At 36.5% G+C, this 24967-nt stretch overlaps 1 protein-coding gene across 2 annotated transcripts; it reads right to left on the reverse strand.

Moving 5' to 3' along the window:
• Positions 1–21533: 21533 nt before the first annotated feature.
• LOC123865714 (serine protease inhibitor Kazal-type 1-like) lies at positions 21534–23237 on the reverse strand. 2 transcript variants are annotated; one of them, XM_045906929.1, is made up of 3 exons: positions 23087–23237; positions 22851–22950; positions 21534–21737 (listed from the first exon to the last, which is right to left on the reverse strand). In XM_045906929.1, exons 1-3 carry the CDS (start codon positions 23112–23114, stop codon positions 21554–21556), a joined length of 312 nt encoding a protein of 103 aa, XP_045762885.1. In that variant the 5' UTR covers positions 23115–23237; the 3' UTR covers positions 21534–21553. The 2 variants fall into 2 exon arrangements, 1 of the variants encoding a protein (XP_045762885.1); XR_006796030.1 differs by lacking the exon at positions 22851–22950 and having other exon boundaries at positions 21674–21737.
• Positions 23238–24967: the final 1730 nt, after the last annotated feature.

Here is a 24967-nt window from a genome sequence, read left to right on the forward strand (position 1 = left end):
GTGTAAGACGCCGTCCAGCACGATGGACCGACGATATAAAGCGGCTGGCGGGAAGTGGCTGGATGAGGCAAGCTGAGGACCGGGTGTGTTGACGCTCTTTAGGGAAGGCCTATGTCCAACAGTGGACGTCCACAGGCTGATGATGATGATGATGATGATATGAATTTCGGTATCGAGGTAGCTTGCGTCCCGGTAATTGACATAGGCAACTTTTCATGCCGGAAAGCAGAGTTCCCATGGGATTTTTAAAACCCTAAATCCTAATCCTCTCATTCTAAGAAAAGACCCAGACACAACGATTGGTTTATCACGATGATGCTATTGAATCCATATCAATACTAATATCAATAAATGCAATAGTACAAAGCCTTATTACAATAAAACACAGAAACAATACAAAGCCATAAAATTAATAGAGAAGTCTCTACTACAAGTGTTTCAAAGTATTTAAAGCATGGATAGCTTTTTGTGGTCCTTTGAGCCGGGCCTTGCATTATTTCACAATGAAGCAATCCAGTCCACTTCTAAGTGTCACCTCTATTATCGAAGAACATTAATCGCCAAAAGCTCGTCTCTTTATTAAAAAGGCATTAAGCGTTTGCGTCTCACTTCGCCCCAGTTATCGCTAAGTTTTAATACAGTGATAATTCTTTTCATTGGCCGAGAGGAGAGACATAAAGTAAAGCCGGTTAAGTGCGGGCTTAACTAGCTCACCGCGGCAATTAAAAACTTTTATCGCTATTCCGACTTGGAAACTACGTTTTGCCGTTGAAAGAAAATACCATATTATTTTTCGCTGGCAGATAAAGAATTAGTTTGGTCTGCTTGCGGAATTTCAGTTTGATAATTTTCCCTTTTTTTTTTGGTCCGTAGTACAAAAACTGAAGGACCTCTTTTTACGCGCTGCATCCGATCCGAATCTGAGATGTTTCGATGAAGGGTTGCGCACTAGATCCGATTTTCGTTTTACGACTGCGGAAACTGGTCGCTGTTCCTAATCATTTCCTAACCTATACTCCAAAGAAACTTTTTCACACTACTAATATTATAAAGGCGAAAGTTAGTGTGCATATGTGTGTGTGTTTGTTACTCCTTCACACAAAAACTACTGGACGTATTTGGCTGAAATTTGGAATGGAGATAGATAATATCCTGGATTAGCACATAGGCTACTTTTTATCCCGGAAAATCAAAGAGTTCCCACGGGATTTTGAAAAACCTACATCCACGCGGGCGAAGTCGCGGGCATCGGTTAGTAATATCATACATCTAAGTTATCCTTTTGCAAACCAACTATTATGAGTCATTCGTTAACGAGCATATAAATTAGATTTCAACTTTGAAATAGTGCTGAACCCTTTATACGATGATAATTTCACCGAATTCATTAAAATATGAAAGTTATGCTTTGTTAATGTCATTAATCTCTTTCAGTAAATTTCCCTTTAAATACCTAATAGGATTAAATGATTTAGAAAACTAAAAGCCATCAAGAATCATGAGTATTCATTTCACCCAATTTAATAAAATACTTGTAATGCACGCGGCTTCGTCCACATGGATTTAGGTTCTTGAAAATCTCGTGGAAACTCTTTAATTTTTTGGGATAAAAAGTAGCTTATGTAACTTTTCGGAACTTTATTTATTTTTATGCAAAAAAATCACGTAATTTCGCTCTCCGTTGCGGCATGATTGAAGGACAACCGGACAATCAAGCACATCTTTGCATATGTGAGTAGTGATTCTTTCAGTTGGTTGACAATTGGATGCCGGATTCGAAAATTGTTTTTCTCTCTTAGTTTAGCCGATTGATACGCGCGCACGAACACGTGACACTTGCTTGTGACGCGCGTGGGTCCGTAGACATAACTGCACGCATTACGTCTACGCGACCGTTCACGCCACGAAAGCGGTATGCCATGTCTCAAACAGTTCCATACATTACAACGCAATGGTACGCGCTACGTCTACGCTTACGCGACGCATACGCAGCCTGTGTGGCCGGTGCTTTATTTATACAAGTTCTCAGTCCTAGAAAATAATACTGTCTGCAACATTCTAGAAACGCAAAACTTTTAAAGGATAAGACTCAAAGTAGAACGTAGAACACTCATAAGTCACAAACACGAAACTTGAACCAACACTGCAAACAAAGACAGCACCATAAACAAGCCCTATTAAGTTTCATAAGTTCAAATTAAATTTTCATTTCAACTAAAATCTAGAATAAGCGCAGCGAGGCTAAAAACCTAGACAACCGCGTCCTGCAGCTTATTATTTCATTTGACACCGCTGACACTCACGTGAGAGCGTTGTGATTTATACCACGCAGGTGACCCAAATATGACGTAGACCTGTGACACTAGAATCAAGTCACAAGCGCTTAGCGAGTATGAGAAAACCCCGAGTAAAATACGATAATCGTATCGCACAGCTTATTACTTCATTTGACACCGCTGACACTCACGTGAGAGCGTTGTGATTTATACCACGCAGGTGACCCAAATATGACGTAGACCTGTGACACTAGAATCAAGTCACAAGCGCTTAGCCAGTATGAGAAACCCCCGAATAAAATACGACAATCGTATCTCACAGCTTATTACTTCGTTTGACACAGCTGACACTCACGTGAGAGCGTTGTGATTAATTATACCACGCAGTTGACCCAAATATGGCGTAGACCTGTGACACTCCAGCCAAGTCATAAATGCTTAGCGTTTTTGAGAAAAACCCGACTAAAACTTCAATGGCATCCCTCAGATCGAAGCTACAAGCGTTTTAGAGATAAATAGATAAAATAGACAGTTGCGTGCCGTAGCTTATTAATCTATTGCATTTGGCTCTAGTTCGTATCTAAAATATATTTTTTATCGATGAGATTTTATAATGTATCAATCACATAAAGATTTCATCTGTTATGGCCTGAGCCTCGATAACTCAACGGTTGAATTACGAAAGGTCAGCGGTTCAAACCCCACCCGTTGCACTATTGTCGTACCCACTCCTGGCACAAGCTTTACGCTTAATTAGAGGGGAAAGGGGAGTATTAGTCATGATTAGCATGGCTAATATTCTTTAACAAGTGTAAATTAAAAATTTATAACACCCCCGACGATCCAAAGTATCTGAGTTTTCCAAAACATCATTTTCAAATAAATAATTATGTATTTAGGCAACGTCCATCTTGACAGCTTGACATTTGTCTATTGACATAATATTATGAACCTAACGGTTATCTAACCTTCTTTTCTACAAGAAAACTAGAAAAGAGCTGATAACTCTTAAACGGCTGAACCAATTTTTTTAGATTATAGCTAAGAACACTCTCGATCAAGCCACCTTTCAAACAAAAAAAACTGAATTAAAATCGGTTCATTCGTTTAGGCGCTACGATGCCACAGACAGATACACAGATACACAGATACACAGATACACAGACACACAGATACACACGTCAAACTTATAACACCCCTCTTTTTGGGTCGGGGGTTAAAAAAAGTCCTTAGATACCTACCTATAGTATCCGCTTCAGCGTACTGTTTGCACCGCAAACTCCCCGGAGCTTCGCTCAGTTCTCTCAAGGGTGCTCAAATATGCGGGGCTTAGAATGAGTTATGAACAGCCGCCTGAGAAAAGTTTCTATATTATGTTTGTTCTATTTAGCACTTGTTAATTTGCATTTTTAATCACTTGCTTACTTTGCGTTTCGCACATTCACACATATTTTCACTTTCACTTACATGATAACACCCCTCTTTTTGTCTCGGGGGTTAAAAATTATTACGCATCACTTCCCATACCTACCTATAACATGCGAAAGTGTGTCTGTTTGTTGGTTTGTCATTCAATCACGGCAACGAAGATACGGATGGACGTGTTTTTTTTTGCATGAATTATAGTTAAAAATTCCGTGGAAACTCTTTAATTTTCCGGGATAAAAAGTTGCCTATGTCATTCTCTTCGGGTTTTTAACTATTTCCATGCAAAAACAGACCGAATTCAGAACCTCCTCCTTTTTGAAAGTTGATTAAAATAATACGTCAATCCATTGCTCCGTTACGTGCAGCGTGCCTGATGGACAAACCAACAATCAAATCATTTTCGCATTTATTATAATATACCTACTTACGGGTTACGTATTGATATTTACTGAGCGCTGTAAATTAATTAACCTAATCAATTAAATTGTACAAATTTTTGTTACGTAAGCGTTTAGAAGCCAAAAATATGGTCTGCCAATGAAACCATATCCCAAACCTGTGCCCAAACTTAGTTTATTAGCTGTAGAAATTATATTAACAACTTCAATAAGTTTCGACAAACTATTTCACAACTTGATAAACTTTTGGGTCACGAACATAATTTCACGTTGACCGTAGGTATTCCAAACTTTTGGACGCCGAAGTTGTTATGAAGATTAATTATCAAATATTAACTTTAAGTTACCTACCCTAATTAGAGTTATTTTTCTTACTTTTAAATAGGATGTAGCTAGATTAACTCTATCAAAAGATAGAGTTCCGCGTAAGAATCCCAAATCTTCAGCTTATGTATACCCAGCGTAAACTCTTTTTATATTTTGTTTCGCAAAAGATGATGCATAAAAATGTATAGTTAAGTAAATATAATATTAATTTTACAGTCCTGATTTGAAAAATACACCAAAATTGATAGTTTTAGTTCATCTAGATTTAATCAATTACGCTGATCGATTGCTCCGCGCGTTGAAGCGTGGTTGAAGGAAAACCAACAAACCCACTTTTGCATTTATAACATGGGTAGGGATGGGTGTGTTAACCAGATGAATGGTTATATCTGTTCACTCCAAAATGTTTTAATTTTTTATGACAGTTGCATTGTAAAAAAAAATTACTTTTACGTTGACTTTTAGTTAAAAAAAAATAACAGAATTAAAATTACTTAATTATATAAATTCGTACTCACTGGAAACTACGAACATTCTGGCAAAACCAACAACAATTATTATCCTTTGTAAAAGGCTGGAATTTTTAAATGAATTGTTACCACAAACCTAGGGTTGCCCACTTGATTTATTTCGCGATAATTCGTAAAACACAATCATTGCATTCGATATTTATCAATTAATTATTTCGAATTGCAAAACGATTTATTTATGCATGAAATAAGATTTTTGGGCGTTTGGTTAAAACGGCACAAGATAATTCGATTTTCAATCATTTATTTTTATTTATATGGAAAAATAATTCGATTTTCAATCATTTATTTTTATTTATATGGAAAAAAGGAGAAAGATTTCTAAACTACAAATCGCCTGCCTCTAATAGCAATTTACTATAAAATGTTGCTTGTTTGTAAATGTACCTATAAAGGGTGTAATCAGAACGCTAGCAAAAACGAAGACAGGTGATAGTACTGATGATTACTGATAAGATACCATAAAAATAACTACGATTTCTTTTAAATTCACAATATATTGAAAATAAATTATCTGACTCACGCTAGAGGTCAACGAACGTTCAGTAAATAAGTCCCTTGAAGTCAATGCCGCATTGTAGGTGGGGCATTGACCCGAGTTTTGCCCACTGTACAGTGCGTACACAATTTCCAAAGGGCATACAAATAGAATTGTCCGAATAAAATTTCTTCATAATATTAATTGCAAAGTGTCAGCCCTACGCTAACCGTAAACTTTGCATTTTATTAAGCGCTTCAAATTGCATTCTTAATGTGGCTAACTTTTTTAATTGCCTGCAGTTAGTTGAGATTTTTAAAGATCAATAAATTAGATGTAGCCAGATATGAAATTTCATTATCATCATCACGTTAAGCCATCGCTGGCCTGAGCACGGATATCCTCTTAGGATGTTGAAATCTCGAAATTTGGTGATTGTAAATTCCTTGTGATAAGCTGTGATAGCCTAGTAGTTAGAATGTTCGCATCCTAATCGAAAGTCGGGGGTTCGATCCCGGGTACGCACCACTAACTTTTCAGTTATGTGCGTTTTAAGCAATTAAATATCACTTGCTTTAACGGTGAAGGAAAACAAACCCGAGGAAACCTGCATGCCCGAGAGTTCTCCATGTTCTCAAAGGTGTGTGAAGTCGGCCAATCTGCACTGGGCCAGCATGGCAGACTATGGCCTAAACCCTTCTCATTTTGAGAGGAGACCCGTACTCAGTAGTGGGGCGGAAATGGGTTGATCATGATGATCATGAAATTCCTTGTCCTAGTGCTCAAGACGTCAGCCTCATAATTGGAAGGTCCGAGGTTCGATGCGGCGCCTGCACCTTTTTATTTATTTATTCATATACAAGTTAGCTTTTGACTGCAATCTCACCTGGTGGTAAGTGATGATGCTGTCTAATATTTTAGTTGCACTCAGAATCAGAGTTAGGCTAAATTCTGTAAAAACGATGATCGCGTGGAAAGGTGCAAGGTTTAATAACATTTTATTTTAAAAAGGAAAATGCACTTGTTTTATTTTACAGCATTAAAATAAATTGCATTTTTTATACTATAAAATATTCGTTCAATAACATTGAGGTTGTAATATTTTACTTCGATGAGCGCGGAGGCGGCGTCGAGAGGAAATTACACTTTTTTATATTATAAATTTATATTTTCACCGCTATGTATTTTTGTTATTTTATATCGAGTAAGTTTTTTATTTTAATCGCTTATGCAAAACTGTACTTGAAAAGTGTATTTTAAGATTATTTAAGATTGCATGCTTAGTTACCCTTAGGTGATATTTTAGCCAAGGGCTTACTTCTAACCAGAATAAAATATAATGTAATAGGCATATAAGAATTTAGGCACATAACTCCAGGAACCGATATCCATTAGGATCCCAAGGTGCTGGAATAGTAACTTCGCACCGGAAACCATAGTGTCGGCAGACCCCCAACAAGGTTGACAGAAGACATCAAAAGAAACACAGGGAGCCGCTGGATATGGTGACATAATATGGAAGTCCCCACAAGAAAACTATAGGTAATTATCTATACTAATAAATAAAATTGGAGTGTCTGTCTGTAATTTCGAAATAACTACCGCATATTAAGGTCATATGGTTATTTGAACGATACTAAAACTGAATCACACGTTTTTAAAAATTTTGTCTGTCTGTCTGTCTGTCTGTCTGTCTGTCTGTCTCTCTCTCTGTCTGTCTGTCTGTCTGTTTGAAAAGGCTAATCTTGGGAACGGCTGAACCGATTTTGACGGGATTTTCACAGACAAGTAGAGAATTGACCAGGGAGTAACATAGGCTACTTTTTAACAGACTTTCAAAAAGGGAGTTGTGTTTTTCTACCTATGTACACCGAAATCTCCGAGATTTCTGAACCGATTTGCGTCATTTCTTTTTTAATCGATAGAGGAACTTTGTGACATTGTTTCATAAAAAATTTGGAGTCCAACTCCTCAATCCTGATGCTGCAGGGGATCTGACCAATCCACGCGGGTGAAGCTGCGGGCATCAGCTAGTTATTTATATAACTTAACCCATAAAGACGCTGAAGGACAAAAGCTGCTTCAATTAGAAATTAGATATTGTATTATACAGTTTACTACTCAAAAAGCAGGTACAATAAAATATAAACAGTACTAAACGTACAAAAATAACATAAACAGTAACAGATGTTCAACGCCCAACATTACAACAAAGGAAAATAGGCTTAAAATTTCCCAAAGGTAAAAATCGGTTTTGCGAAACATTATTTCCATTCCTACAACAGCTACTTTTTTGTATTTATGACTGAACCTGGCAATAAAAAGAAGTATAATCTCGTTTATGTTTTGTCGCTTTTCTTTACCTGACCTCCTTTATTTAGCAGTTTATTTTACCTAATTTACACAGTTTTTGGCATTTTGGTTATGGAGAGAGAGCCAGCGCGTGCCAGACCTTCGTTACTTTACATACATATAAAAGTTGAAAGTTTCTCTTGGTACGTTTCTCATCAACTATTTTCTCAACTACAATCAGTCTTTGATTCCGAGTTAGTAACAGAGACAAAATATATTAATAGTTGATCACTGACTGTGCACACTGTTGCCGGCGCGAACTCTCTCCACTAGTTTGTCGCAGCGATAAGAGCTAACAAAGAAAAAAACTCGCTCCGTGATGCAGCCTCCATCGCTTAACTGAGCAACCGGCGCGACTAATCGTCTGTTGCACTCGTACTCTCGCTCATGGCGCAGCAACGAAGGTATCCCTATTACTTCTTATTTTTCGTTACTGCAAACTTGTTTCTAGTTTTTAGCTCCACTCGCTTCGCGCTAATCGTTGGCAGTGGAACAAGTGCCTAAAACGCACATTGCTCTGAAAAGTTAAAGAAGTGTGCCCTGGATTGAACTCCGAACTTCCCGAAATTTTAACCACTAGGCTATTACTCGTTTTAACGGTGAAGGAAAACATAGGAAAAGAGTTCTTCATAATGTTCCCAATGGGATGTGAAGTCTGCTAAAATTTACGTCGATTATTTAATACGCGGGCCTTAAAGCTAATGATACCGGAACCACGGTTTACCCATAGAACCATTCTCTATACATTCTAATGTATAGCCCATTTACGTATGGACGTGAATACCTCGAACGTGGGGTCAAAAGGATTCTACCTTAGCACATGTAACTGGTACCAATTTCCCTTTTTTCAGGTCGTCTATCACACCGTATCCATGAATTTTAAGTTCTTAACTGCAAATATTTATTAAACATTATAATATCTATATAAAATATCATATGCATAAAAATATCTTTTGACTAGATAATGCTCGCGATTTCGTTCGCGTGCTGTGCAAATTACAGCCAAATTGTTTCAGTCATCGTGGCGTAAAGGAGTAACAAACATCTAAACATCATAACCTGAACATTTATAATATTACCAACCATTAGGATTAGGATGTTAGGGTGAAATTCCTATTTTAAACATATCATGTGTTTTTAACCGAATAAAAATTTAACAAAATAAGAACTTTCGTAATTTGTCATGACTAAGAACGTTTTGAATAGAGGCGAGGTAATTTTAGGTACTAAGTTTAATTTACTGTAGAGCGAAATTGTTACGGTCTACGTTACTACATTATTTTGAGCGGAATAAATCCAGAATATGATTGATTACCTGTCTGATGCTGGCAGATCTCTTTATAAGTACACTAATACCCGCAACACAAAGCTCTAGATACAAATATTATCTCCCCAGTTACGAGTGCCTAGAATTTTTTTACAATATCAGGAAAGGAAAAAAAAATCTTAAAAACTGGCAACGCATTGGCAGTTCCTCTGAAAATGCACATGTTTATTGGAAGCGGAAATCACATCACATCAAGTGACCAACTGCTTATTTACTCGCTATTTATTAAATATTTTAAAAAATCATGTAGCTAAAAATAAAAGTGACCGAAAAACATTACAGTTTCTACATTTAGGTATTTCACCGTAATTAGTAGCCTCACCTGGTGACAGAAAGGGTGGCTTTTTTTTCGGCAGAGGATCACCCTGGCTGTCCAGCATGAAAATGCAGCCATTCTTGGTACCAAGATTTGTACAGTAATTAGATAAGACTAGCTTTAAGTTTTACTGTAATATTTTCAATTTAAAAAATGTAGTTAGTTAATTTATGCATGGTAAATAATGTTTTTTTTTTGATCGGACAAATTAATCTCTCATGTAATCTTTTATATTATTTGGGCAAGAAAAATTACAAAGGAGAAAAATATGTCTGAGGAAGCATCTAAGATTTTATTTATTTATTATTAATGCGCTTAATATCATTTTGTATGTACATACTTAATACATTTTAACCCTGATATTTGCATAAGGCAAATATGAGACGTTATTGCCAAAACAAATGAAATAAAGATGCTACGTAAAAGAAATACTACGTAACGCCTCAGGGGAATCGAAGGGAACGACGAAATGTATGAAACACATTTACCTTCTGATAAAACGGGAATACAGGAGTGGTACCTACTTGTATGCGATTATGGTGGAAATATCCTGCATATGTTTGGATTTGGTTATTATAATACCAGCTTTTCTCACCACTTCGTTAGCGTGCATTTATGATTCTTTTGAAATCCTCTTTCAGTGCAAGTGGTAGATATTATTTATAGAATAGTTAGTTTGTTATTTTGTATATTTTAAGAATACAGAAGAGATTTAATTAGTCATTTTACGCAGGCATTGAAGTAATATGTATGTACTTAGTTAAAATTTTCTATTCTTGGTTCTGGTTTTTGGATTTTTTTCTTTTTCTTGTGCTATAAGACCTACCTACCTGCCAAATTTTATAATTCTATTCTCGGTAAATGGAGGTACCTACCTACTTACTCTATTAGTTTTCTCGACAGGTGTGCTTGTCAAGAAAACTAATATAATAATAAAATAAGAGAAAGAAGACTGACGTGTCAGTCAGACCGACAGACAAGAACAAAGTGATCCTATAAGGGTTCCTTTTTCCCTTCTGAGGTACGGAACCCTTAAAATAAGAATTAACTGAGTTAAATTATTCATATGTGTCGGTGTGATAGAAAGCTGGTAGGTAGAAAGCACGATTTTTCCGGGTTTTTTTAAAATGTTGCATCACAATGAGAATAATCTTACCTTCGATTGGCATTTAATGGAATGTAACCCTTTCGAGAACTCAAGCGCTTCCGGAATAAGCTATTCAAGCCGTTCTGTGGTTCCACATTGTAAAAGGAATTTTGCAAATAATTACTGTTCTTCAAAAGATATTTTCAAACACTCACTCGATATTTACACGGTCTACCACAGACGTAAAAGGGACCTTACGTAATACGTATAAAACCCTATACGTAAAAAAACTTAAAAAAAAACTCCAGCTCCTTTTTAACCCCCGACCCAAAAAGAGGGGTGTTATAAGTTTGACGTGTGTATCTGTGTATCTGTGTGTCTGTGTATCTGTGTATCTGTGTATCTGTGTATCTGTTTGTGGCATCGTAGCGCCTAAACGAATGAACCAATTTTAATTTAGTTTTTTTTGTTAGAAAGGTGGCTTGATCGAGAGTGTTCTTAGCTATAATCTAAAAAAAATTGGTTCAGCCGTTTAAGAGTTATCAGCTCTTTTCTAGTTTTCTTGTAGAAAAGAAGGTTAGATAACCGTTAGGTTCATAATATTATGTCAATAGACAAAATGTCAAGCTGTCAAGATGGACGTTGCCTAAATACATAATTATTTATTTGAAAATGATGTTTTGGAACACTCAAATACTTTGGATCGTCGGGGGTGTTATAAATTTTTAATGTATGAAAAACTGAGCACGGGTCTCCTTTGAGAACGAGAAGTGCTAAGGCCAAAATCCACCACCTGGCCAAGTGCAAATTGGCAGACTTCACACATTTTTGAGAACATTATGGAGAACTCTCGGGACAGCAGATTTCCTCACGATGTTTTTGTTCAAAGCAAGTGATATCTTATTGCTAAAAACGCACGTAACTCCAAAAATTAAGAAATGCGTGCTCGGAATCGAACCCCGGACCCCTAGGATAGGACCTCCGATTGGACCTGCCAATAGGAGGCGGACGTCTTAACCACTAGGCTATCACGCCTTCATAAAATCTGCAAGCGAAGCTTACAATAGAGTAGAAGTGTTTAAAATAAAGTAACAGGTAATTAATTGTTGAACCACCACATAGTTCGTTTAATTACATTCTCCCTAATTATCCACTAAAACGTAGTTTAATTAACGCTGTAAAATCTTAATCGTAATTAAGTTACGTTGAGACTCTGTTAGCTCAGCGCACACCCATTATGTTGAAAACAGGGAAAATTATAGTAAGTATATTTATCGATACGTGAAATTAGATATAATGTAATTAAAATTTCCCGTGTGAACAAGAGTTTAAACCCTTTTTCGTCCATTTTTCGGGATAATTGCCTATATTCGTATGTACAGGATGCAAGCTACTCGTATCTTTATACCAAATAAATGATAAATTGAGATTTTAGAAATCTCGTGGGAACTCTTTGTTTTTCCGTCACAAAAAAATAGCTTATATCCATCAATCAAGATGCAAACTATCGATGTACTTAATTCCGTCTAAATAGTTTAAACGGATGGGCTCTGAAAGCTAGCAGACACACAGCCACACTTCTACATTTGTGATATGATAGATAGATACAAAACTTTATTGCACACAATATATGGAATAATCAAGACAAATAAAATCAATTGTACGCAAAGGCTGCCTTACTGCTCAGAGCAATCTCCACCAGCATCATGAGTATGGATTCAGGTTAAAGAACGGACTGACATCCGAAAGGTCGGCGGTTTCAACCACATCCGTTGCACTATTGTCGTACTCACTCCTAGCACAATCTTTATACTTAGTTGGAGAGGAAAGGGGGACATTAGTCATGGCTAATATTCTTCTCAAACATCCATGTTTGACGCAATTGACCTATAATACCCTAATAACCTATCATCCATTGAACACCTAACTTTATATTGTATACATATTCGGATATTACCAAATAATATTACATTCCAATATTACGAGTACCATTTGGTACATGCCTGTCTCATAACAACTAAATAATATTCTGTTAACTATTTTGAAACACTGCAAAACTCAGCTTAATTAATTTATTAAAACAATATTCGGTACAATTGGCAGACAAACATTAATGTATCAATTTGAAACAGACCTAATTGGGCAAAATTTGATTAAACCCATGTGCAAGCTTTTGATTATTGAAAACGAAACCTATGAATTAGTATATACCTACCAGCAGTACCCAGTTATTTGTGTCATTTAATAAGAAAAAATCGAAAGTTATGTGAGGCATTCAAATCCATACTTCTGCCACGCCAACTTATTAGGCACATTCTTGGTGAAAAGTCTGCTAAAAGCTGTAAAAAATATACATAAAAAAAGTCCTGACTCATTGATCAACTGATCAACGCCAAGTCCAAACTCTAGCCTAGCCTAAAAAGCTGAAATGTTGACAGGGATTCTCTTTATAAAGTAAACAAGAAATAAGGGTGGATTTTTCAAAATCCCTACGGGGGTGAAGGCGCGGACTGAATAGTGGGTCACTAAAAGCGGTTATGTAATAGCCTGTTCATTAAAACATAGGGACTTTTAGCAAGAAAACGGTACAAAAGCTGAGACCTTAACAAATAGTTTGCATCTTATCTAGACGGCGTGATATTAATAAGAGCTCTTCGTCTCACTTTTTCATTACGAAGAGATTGAAATCGTTGGCAAAGGCGAGAATAAAGTGAATTTCGCCTTTACATACCGTTTAGTTTATCGGATATTAATGCACCCTCTTTACATAAAACGTTATAAAGGGGTCAAAATATTTTAGTCGGTTTACTGCAAGAACTCATTAATTGCAAAATATCTACAAGGAGGTACAGTTTACAACACCTATTAACTAAACTCTATAATATATGTAGAACTTGTCTTGACAATATAGGTACAAGAAATATTTAAATTTTATTATTTATACCTATCTTTCTATCTGCACGTAACATATGCGTTTGCGCATCCTTTATACCTATTTGATTTGAAACTTTGTACATTTGTTACCAGCACTTGCATGAAAGTTTTTGATACAATACATCATATTACATAGTTTCGCATTGCAATGCATACCACGCAATACCTTATTAGATACCTACTTATGGGTATTTCATGAAAAATGCTTTACTTTCCAGTAATCAAGTCTCGTTTATTTTATATCCGCAAAGATAACTAAGACAGTGAATGAATTACTTGCGAGAACTGCGAGTTAATTAAGTTTCAATTTAAATAAAAAATGTTCATTCTGTGAAAATCACTGTTTGATTTGGTTTTGCAAGTTCAACGGGTTGTGAAGCTAAGTCAGACTCTGACTAGAGCTTGTGATTTTTACCAAAGGATTGTGGTTTTAAATCCCAAGCTGATAAATGTCTGCATTTACGATCCATCCAACTCTTTTATATGTTTGTACTTTAAACGGGTCATGTGACATAGTTGCGACAACGCATATGTCTGTGGCAGTCTCCACTCATATTGACTCTAGATGACGCTACTCACACTCATTTAAAAGGATCAATACGGCTACCATGCGTACAACGAGTTAATTAAAACGAACAACTAGATGGCGCCACAGGTTTCTTCATTCACTTACTATGAAGCCTGAATCACGCTTACGAAGTTTTCATTACAGAGCACTAGAGAGCATATTCAAGTTGACTCCAAGATACAACATTCAGATCAGCTGGGTCCTTGAACATGACAGCCCTTTGGGGAGAAATCTTCCTATTGTTGTAACGTTGACCTTTATGGGTGACCGACTTTAGAGATCCGAATTAAACCTCTCTGTTCTCGCCGCTAAACGAGTGTTTCAGCCTTGATTCTTGACTTCTGATCATCATAAGCTTCTAGAAGAATTAAGTCTGAAGAAGACTCGTAATAGAGCAGCTCGCTGTTGAAATGCAGTCCGGCCTTAAAAGGGTCGTGGGAAGCAGGTGAATGACGAAGAACACTGTGTGCAGTTGGTCTCATTAAAATACCTATATGCAGCAATGCAGGCAACGTATGCAGGCTGATAAATGAATTCAGAGCGAGATTCGCCTCAATTTGGCTGAAGCTTTAGCTGTTAGAAATTAGATACATCTGGTACATTTTATTAATTTAAAAGTAAGACCGTAACATAAACTTTTATTATTTATCGTTTTAATTGGTACATTAAGGAATAAAAAATGTTTTTATTACGCACATAACTTTCATGGACCGATTCATAAAAGGAAATTCAATTAGGGAAACATGAGTGTAGCGGTAGCGCCATTCTATTAGGCATTACGCGACTTTATGGAAACAAATTCATAATTTCTTCAATACTTAGCTTTTTTTCACAATAAGCGGAAATTGCGTTCACTGAAAAATGGAAATTTACTGTAAGTGGTTTTTAGGGTTCCGTACCTCAAAAGGAAAAACGGAACCCTTATAGGATCACTTCGTTATCTGTCCGTCCGTCGTGTCTGTCAAGAAACCTATAGGGCAACTTTCTGTTGGCCTAGAATCATGAAATTTGGCAGGTAGGTAGGTCTTATAGCACTAATACAGGAAGAAATCTGAAAACCACGAATTTGTGGTTACATCATTAAAAAAAAATTAAAACGTGTTTCAATTTTCAAAGTGAGATAACTATACCAAGTGGGGTATTATATGAAAGGGCTTTACTTGTACATTCCAAAACAAATTTTTATTTGTTTTTATGTATGATAGTTTTTGATTTATCGTGCAAAATGTTGGAAAAATACCCGAGTACGGAACCCTCAGTGCGTGAGTCTGACTCGCACTTGGCCGGTTTTTTTTCTAATACTTACCTACAAATTGTCCTCAGCTAAAAAATATTAGCATACTAAGTAGGTATATGACTTACCTGTAATAATTATAAAAATTAAGGTCAGTACATTTCTAGTGCAGTGACTGCAGTGGTAACCTAATTCTTTCTGTCTTTAAAACAGAAGTGGCGAGTGCCGGAGATTTGGCGCAGACACATTTTATTCTCCCTAGACTTTTCATGTGACGTGGTTGTTTATGTTCAACCAATGCATTATCACACTTCACACTTAATATTATAAAGGCGAAAGTTTGTATGTATGTGTGTGTGTGTGTGTGTGTGTGTGTGTGTGTATGTTTGTTACTCCTTCACGCAAAAACTACTGGACGGATTTGGCTGAAATTCAGAATGGAGATAGATAACATCCTGGATTAGCACATAGGCTACTTTTTATCCCGGAAAACCAAAGAGTTCCCACGGGATTTCAAAAAACCTAAATCCACGCGGACGAAGTCGCGGGCGTCAGCTAGTTTGATCTATAGCGAAAACTGATGATGCCCGTGACTTAGTTCCCGTGGATATAATGGGTTCTTAAAAATCCCGTAGGAACTCATTGACTTCCTGGGATAAAAAGTAAGCCTTGTGTCAAACCAGGGTATAATCTATCTCCATTCCCAGCCATCTCCGCCAGTAGTTTTTGCGTGAAAAAGTAACAAACATCCATACATACAACCATCCATACATCCATCCATACATCCATCGATACATACAAACTTTCGCGGTTATAATATTACCTAAATAGATGTAAGCGGGATGTCCGTGTCACGTCTTCTACTCGTATAGGTACTATACGAAATTCACCTGAAGTATTATTGATAATTCTATCAACTCTAATACCATCATCATCATCATCTGAACTCATCACTGGCCCACTACTGAGAACAAGTCTCCTCTCAGACTGAGAACGGTTTAGTCATAGTCTACCCACGCTAGCCAAGTCTAGATTTTGCCGACTTCACACCTGCGGGAACATTATGGAGAACTTTTGTCTCCGGCATCCAATTTTCGTCACGATGCACTTTACCGTTAAAGAAAGCGGTATTGATAAAAAATAAATGATAAAATTAAAATAACCAGTCAGAAACAGAGAAAACGTACCTAATTACCAACGCTTGTAAAAATTAGCTCACTTTTTATGCATAATATTATATTTTTAATTAAACTAACTTAATAATAAAAGTTCTTGGCTTAATAATAAAAGTAACTGACTAAGAAAATAGAAAGTAACTGTGTACTTATCAAATTAGATTATGTTTTAAGTTTTATTTAGCTTAATTTTCATAACGTTTATACTATGTATCTTTTTAGCTATAAACAATTATATTTTTGTAAATATTTTATTATGTATAAAAGTTGTAGGTTAGTCGAATAAAATAAAATAAAATAAAATAAAAATAAAATAAAATTCATTTGTATCAAGAGTATTGTCTTGCTATGAACTTTTTTTAGGTAAAGTACTAGGCCTTCTACAGATTCTTTGGAATTATTAAACTCAAGTTTAACTTAAGTTAGTCCTCCTCAGTATTAATTTCTTTAGGGATATAAATATCTTCTTAGTATGGATAATGGATTAATCGAATAAATCTTGAATGATCCTTAAAATTGTTTTATTACACAGTTTAAAGTAAATATTTATGTTAATTACCTAGTGTAACGTGAACTGGAAGTTGGAACGTCGTCGCGTCACTTCACTGCTCTCGTTCTGACAGGTCTATGCCTGTCAACTACTATCTATGGCTAAGTTAACACTCAACGTACCAACGTAGTGATATTCTCTTTGCAACGTACATTGTTTTTCTAATTTTTGTGTATCGGTCTCTCTGTGTGTCTGTGCGCTCTTTACAAAGGTGTAAAGGCGCATTTACCTTTAAGTTTACAAATCAACTTACACTAGAATAAAGTGTAGCGTTGAATATATAAATCTCTTTAGAGCTCAATAAATAAGGTATTTGAGGAAGTACGTGATATAACCTTTTGAATAGTGTAATAATCCACCCCTAGCGAGTCGACGGAATCCAACCAAATTTAATTACACCCAGTATGAGCGTGACTCCGGAATTATAATAAAGCAAAACCACGTTTCGGCTTTACCCACTCACGGTGAGCGCCACAAGTGACAAAAGCTAAAGGAAAATAGGTAACAGGACAAAAGTTTACTATGTAGTTCTGTCAAGTTTCAGCCGAAGCTTCGATGCATAATATTATTTGCTACGCCCTGCTCTAATGCATAAGCATATTAGCATACAATATGTATTTTACTAAAAATTCGTAGTCACGTATCAGTCCATTGCGCTTGTGAAATCTTGACTTAAGCCGATAACTGGATGGGTGATCAACTTTGAGATATGAATTTGCTATCGATACATGGAAAGGACTCTCAGCAATGAGAAATACGACGTACATAGTTAGAGTGCAAAAGCTTGTTTGTTGGTTAATTCTTCAATCACGTCGCAACGGAGCAATGGATTGAGTGATTTTTTGCGTGGGTAATGGAAAAGAGCTCGAGAGTCTAGGCGCTTATAACTTGTACCACATTTCTGAAGCCATACAAGGTTTCGCCGCCGCAATGAGAAGAGATCACTAAAATAAGCTCATCTAGATATAAACGGAATCTATTTAGTTCCTATGCAAAGCGCGACATGGCTCTCTAATTTGTCGACTTTAGTCTTCGCATGCAATGAATATCTTCCTCGTACTAGCATTTCTGTAGAAAGCTACTTAAGTACTCATCCATAAAAATATTTCAAAACATTAACTTAGTGCTGCCCGCGATTTCATCCAGGTGGAAATCGGTTGAAAGCATGGACCCTGGAAAGATAATAAATGGACAGACAGACAGACACTCTTTTGCAACATGATATTAAGTAGGTACCTACCGTCCACTTATAAATATGTGTGTGTGATGCTGGTATCTCAAAACCACAGGGCGCAAACAAAATGACAAACTTTCGCGTTTGTAATAATAAGTATATTAGTAAGGATCCATATGGATCGTTAAGCTTACTAGGTTTTCAGTCCACTTTTGCCTATCGCTTAGCTCTCCATAAAACTAGTTGCAAAGCGGCGCTGGATGCGCATGTGGTGTATGGAAGTCCCTGCAAGAGATATATGTCCAGTATGTCCAGCTGTGGGCGTCTATCGGTTGATGACGACTACGATTACTAAAGCGAAGCTTAAATACTTTACCTGGAAAAAGATAAGTAATAATAATAGTAAGTAAAGATAAGTAGAGCCTCAATAACTCAACCGGTAAAGGAGTGGACTGAAAACCGAAAAGGTCGACGGTTCGAACCCCGCCCGTTGCACTATTGTCGTACCTACTCCTAGCACAAGCCTGACGCTTAGTTGGAGAGGAAAGGGGAATATTAGTCATTTAACATGGCTTATATTCTTTTTCAAAAAAAAAAAATGATTTTCTATCCCGAGAAGACAAATGCCGAAAAGACGAAATCGTGGGAAAAAGCTAGCAGAAATTAATCATTTTCAGGACAATTCCAAAATCTCTAGGCTACTGGCAAACCAAACTGTAACGAACAGGTTTAAATTAACCAACAATGAATAAACAAATTGGGTGTATTGTTTGACTTGGCATTGTTTTCTGGCTGGAAAAGTGCTATTTTGTTAAATTAATTTGCACAACGTCGAAACCCGTTGATTTTTTATTTTGAAGTCAAATTAACGTCCTCCAAAAGGAGGACGAGGAGGAGGAGGAGGAGGATTTGTCGTATACATAATGAAAGAATTTTTATTGGAACCATTCACGGGTAGTACCTACACGAGATTGTGAATTTTAAAGCCAAGTATTCACTAGCAATAAAACTTGCAGATGTCATCTAGCTGTCATAGTCACTTGTCACTTTGTAAATTCACCCAATTCTAGATTCGTAGAATTATAGTTACCTACTATGACTGGAAAATGTTAACCTCATTTTGATGGAATTATCAAGTAAGAATATCAAAATTGGCTTTGATGTGCAACCGTTGTCGGAGTTTTTTAACCCCCGACCCAAAAAGAGGGGTGTTATAAGTTTGACGTGTGTATCTGGTATCTGTGTATCTGTCTGTGGCATCGTAGCTCCTAAACTAATGAACCGATTTTAATTTGGTTTTTTTTTTTGTTTGAAAGGTGGCTTGATTGAAAGTGTTCTTAGCTATAATCCAAGAACATCGGTTCAGCCGTTTGAAAGTTATCAGCTCTTTTCTAGTTATTGTAACCTCACTTGTCGGGGGTGTTATAAATTTTTAATTTACACTTGTTGAAAACTTTTTAATTTACTTGTTTTATCGCACGGGTAGAGGCAATGTTCTTTTGGCTTTACGACCTTAGAAAACGATTTGATGTCAAATACAGGCATAAAATAGTATTATAATAGGTAGGTTGATACCTGTCATGGAAAATGAAACTCTTACGCTTTAACGAGTAGGTTCCGGTCCGTTTCCTCACTTTCCGAACATTTACATAAAAGGATTGGACAGCTAAGTGTCAGAGACTTCAGGATTTATCCGGATCATTATATAAAATTGCTAAGATTTACGCCTTGAAATACTTAGTTTTTAACCCCCGACAAAAAAGAGGGGTGTTATAAGTTTGACGTGTGTATCTGTGTATCTGTCTGTGGCATCGCAGCTCCTAAACGAATGAACCGATTTTAATTTAGTTTTATTTTGTATGGTGACTTGATCGAGAGTGTTCTTAGCTATAGCCGAAGAAAATCCGTTCAGCCTTTTGAAAGTTATCAGCTCTTTTCTAGTTACTGTAACTTTCACTTGTCGGGGGTGTTATAATTTTTTAATTTACACTTGTTATTTAGTCAAGTTGTATGCGAAAGGATCTGGGAACCTAAACCGTTTAATATCTCAAATAAACACCAACGATTATGACGTGATGATCACTCAACGATGCAAGAAGACAATAATACAGAACATGGATTTTTACTGTACCTGTGACCACACTCATATTTTATAATAATATTTATTCTGCGTTCCTGTCAAAATCAAATAATTATTCTGTACTACTACAATAAAAAGTTAAATTGCTTATGAATCACGTGTAATACGAAAACTATGCAAATACTGCAGGAAAGTTTCTTCCAAACATTCCGAAGCAAACCGTGAACTTCAGAAGTATGCAGCTTGCCGCGATAAATGACTTAGCCGCATTAAACTGAAAAAATATGCAAAAAATAATGCTACAGTCGGTGCTAAGCTTCAGAGTACTAAGTCCATAATCTCATATGAAGTTTTTTAATAAAACCTCTTTTTTTTGGTACTTAGCACGTAATATAGACTTAAAATTATTATCTTTTCAACTTGATGTTGGGTAAATAAATAAATTATTGACAAAGCCGTGCCGCCAAGCGATAAAGAGAGAGCGGTTACAGATTAGCGTTTTTTTTTTTGCGCGTTTTATACTCGTTTCACATGTAGCGCTATGTAAGCAGAGTGAGAATCTGAAAATTCATTCAGAAATTAAGATATCTGGAGAACCAGAGTAACTGACTAAGCTAAAGTAATAATGAGCAGGCACATAGTTCGAAGAATTTGGTGGTTGGGGTCACACAGTGCTAGAATAGGTTACGCGTCGCGCTGCACATTGTTCTTACCTACCCACTAGATTAAGTACTATGTACCTACATCACCAATTTGGCATTATGCTGGTTTCTATAGTTTTATTTTTTAACCCCCGACCAAAAAAGGAATGGATGAGGAAGGCTGAGGACCGGGTGTGGTGGCGCTCTTTAGGGAAGGCCTATGTCCAGCAGTGGACTTCCACAGGCTGATGATGATGATGATGATGATGACCAAAAAAGAGGGGTGTTATAATTTTGACGTGTGTATGTATGTATCTGTATATCTGTGTATCTGTCTGTGGCATCGTAGCTCCTAAACTAATGAACCGATTTTAATTTATTTTTTTTTGTTTGAAAGGTGGCTTGATCGAGAGTGTTCAATAGCCATAATTCAAGAAAATCGGTTCAGCCGTTTGAAAGTTATCAGCTCTTTTCTAGTTATTACTGTAACCTTCACTTGTCGGGGGTGTTATAAATTTTTAATTTACACTTGTACTTAGTTATATTGTATAGCTTTATTTAATTAACTCAGTGCCCAGTAAAACCAACTGTGGTTTTGGTGGCGCTGAATGTAACAAAAACTCTCTGTATATTTTTTAAGTTAATAAATAAATAAAAATAAATAAATATTAATTTTTATTAGTATCTATATGGTATGCATTTCCCCTGATGCTGTACAGTCACTGTGCCAGGCTTGGTCTCACACTGCAACTGGCACAGATTATAGTATGACTTGTTGTTCGTACCGCACACTGGATCGTATATCTTCGAGCAGTAGCAATTGTTCTTCTTAGGCTCTTCTGGAATTGTTGTGGTTTCTGCTCTGCAAACAAAATAAACGAATTAAGTGTAAATTAAAAATCTATAACACCCCCGACAAGTGAAGGTTACAGTACCTAGAAGAGGACTGATAACTTTCAAACGGTTGAACCGATTTTCTTGAATTAGGTATAGCTAAGAACACTCTCGATCAAGCCACCTTTCAAACAAAAAAAAGCTAAATTAAAATCGGTTCATTAGTTTAGGAGCTACGATACCACAGACAGATACACAGAAAGACAGATACACACGTCAAACTTATAACACCCCTCTTTTTGTGTCGGGGGTTAAAAATTACTGCGACCGATTTAGGATAGGACAAACAAGTAAGTAGCTCAAGTCATACTCACTTTACACTAATATTATACAGGCGAAAGTTTTTGTGTATGTGTGTATGTTTGTTACGCTTTCACGCATAAACCACTGGACGGGTTTGGCTGAAATTTGGAATGGATATAGATTATACCCTGGATTAACACATAGGCTACTTTTTATTCCGGAAAATCAATGAGTTCTCACGGGATTTTTGAAAAACCTATATCCACGCGAACGAAGTCGCAGGCATCAGCTAGTTATTGATAAGATAATCATTTCCAGTGCGATACAATACAAGAGGTGATAGCGTAGTGGTTAAGATTTGGCCTCCTAGTCGGAGGTTCATGGTTCGATCCTGGGAATGCACCTGTAACTTTTAGGAGTTATGTGTTAATATGCACTTGCTTTAACGGTGAAGGAAAACATCGCGAGGAACCCTGCATGCTTGAGAGTTCCTCATAATATTCTCAAAGGCGTGTGAAGTCTTCCAATCTACACTTAGGCAGTGAAGTTCAACTATAACCAAATCCTTCTCATTCTGAGAGGAGACCCGTGCTCAGTAGTGAGCCAGCGATGGCCAGCGATTATGATAAATCATTACCAGCAGATATAAGGTCATTGCGTATGATAGTAAGTATTTGTGATACTTACTAAACAGTAAGATTTTTTTAAAGGCACGGAGCGAAGGTATACGGCTCAATACACACCCTTAAAGTTCGGTCACCCATCTAGTTATTGACTATGGTCAGTGTAACATATGGTAAGCACAATCGACTGATATACTTAACACATAATACTTTACTCTTCTTCTTCATCTTCATTACTTTTGTTGACCATAAAAGGTGATACCCCCAGATTTCGAGCTGGATAACTTGTAGAGTCGTAGAACTGGAGTGTGACATCTAAAGTAAAATGTACTGTTAATGCTACGTTAGACTCGGCAGATGATCGTTGATTTGGTCAGCCTTAGTCCTTAATCTAAGGGTCAGCCTTTCACAAACCGGCGGTAAGACGTCAACATTTAAATAGAATACGCACAGATAAAAACAGATAACCAAAGTGTCATCTCCAAAGATCTTCAGTCCGACCAGTACTCAGGAACTGAGTTAACTTGATAATTGCGTATCTCAAACAAAGGCTCTCTCTAATCGTTTTGTAGAGACCGAGATAAGGAAAGTCAATTAACTTTTAAATTGCGCATTCACTGCGGATTGTTTAATGTTTAATTAGGTACTTTATAGTTGAGGTTGGTTTTAACCGTAGTTTTGCTTCTATATAAATTGCTAGCTATATATGAAGTACATAACTCTGCATTCATGTACCCATATAACTACGTAGAAAACTAAGTACCTAAAACAGACAAGGTCCGTGAACAAGTTTTTACGATATGATGTATTGTAATGAATACGATGGTGAAGGTAAAAGTTTTGACCTATGAAGAATAAATTCAGTAAATGTCTAAACAATATTGCAACCTAATGAGTACGATAATGAAGATAAAAGGTTCTGACTTCGATTCCTGGCTGATCAAAAGGATCGTGAGAGCCACCAGATTGAAAACCTAGTTTCATCATTGTCATCACTATCCCAATCCATTGCTGACCTCTTGTCGTACCTACTTGTGAAGCAATTAAGCCATAGTCCAATATTCTGGCCAAGTGCGGATTGGCAGGCACACACCTTTGACCTAAACAATTTTAAATAAATAATACCTCTCCAATGTGTTTTAGAAGGTCATTGTACCTATCAAAATATGTGGAACTGGCAGAATTAAAACTTGCGCTGCGTCAGCCCTGGATATCGCACTCAGAGTTTACTTTGACCTACTTAATGCTAACAAAAACGCCTTCCAAATCAGGAAGTTATCCTTATAAAACAAGTGAAACACCACCAAAACAACAACAATGAAAAGTCATTATAATATTCAATTCACATAATTAAAAAAAAAAAAACAAATTTCCACACCACAGCCATGGATTCAAGGCTTCCACAAGGGATGAATAGAATTAAATTATCATGTTACGGAAGGGCGGTAAATAAAAGGTCTGAGTCACAGCTCTATTAAAATTGGAAGGCGTAATGAAAGGGTATTATTATATCGTCACCCTTTGCGTTTGACACTTGAAAACATTGTTACTCGCTTCATCCTTCCAAGCCTGTAAATTGTAACCATCGCATCAATCTTTTGAACGGGGCTCTCTCCGTCACTCGTTTCATACAGTCGTAGTTCCAATTTCATTTGAATATTAAGCAACCAAAGTCCATGAAATTTTGCAGACATATTCTAGAAACTAATATCTATGTCTGTGGTTTTCCAGAATTCCGTTGAAATATTCGGTTTCAAAGTTACGCGGTCTTAAAAATTTACATACAAATCTTTGAGCCCCTGTAATTTTAAAACTACATATTTTTAGAAAAATCTAAAACACCACAGACGCAAATATTAGTTTCTAGAATAGGTCTGCAACATTTCATGGAATTTGGTTGCTAAATATTCAAATGAAATTGGAACTACATTGTATGAAACGAGTGACGGAGAGAGCCCTGTTAAGAAGACATTTTTAATGTTCTGCACTCGAATAAAAAACGCAAAACTTATGGGATCGCCTCATTATCTGTCGGTTTCAGATATAGTATGTTTTTTATTTTAGGTATCGATGTCTACTCTCCTCCTCTGCTTTATTTTAATTTATAGACTAGCGCATGGCTGGAATCAAATATGCTGGTAAGACGTGATGATGCAACCTTAAGATGGAGGGCAACATAAGATGCCTATTTTCTCTTGCTTTGAAGTTTGTTATATTTTTAAATTTGGAGATGAAAACTGATGCTGGAAGGGCGAAACGAGGAGACAAATCACTTCGTACGTGTAGATACGTGAAGTGCAGATCTTGACAATGCCTCATAGTCAAGATCTGC

This window comes from Maniola jurtina, chromosome 5, assembly GCF_905333055.1.
Source record: "Maniola jurtina chromosome 5, ilManJurt1.1, whole genome shotgun sequence".
In the NCBI taxonomy this organism is placed as follows: domain Eukaryota; kingdom Metazoa; phylum Arthropoda; class Insecta; order Lepidoptera; family Nymphalidae; genus Maniola; species Maniola jurtina.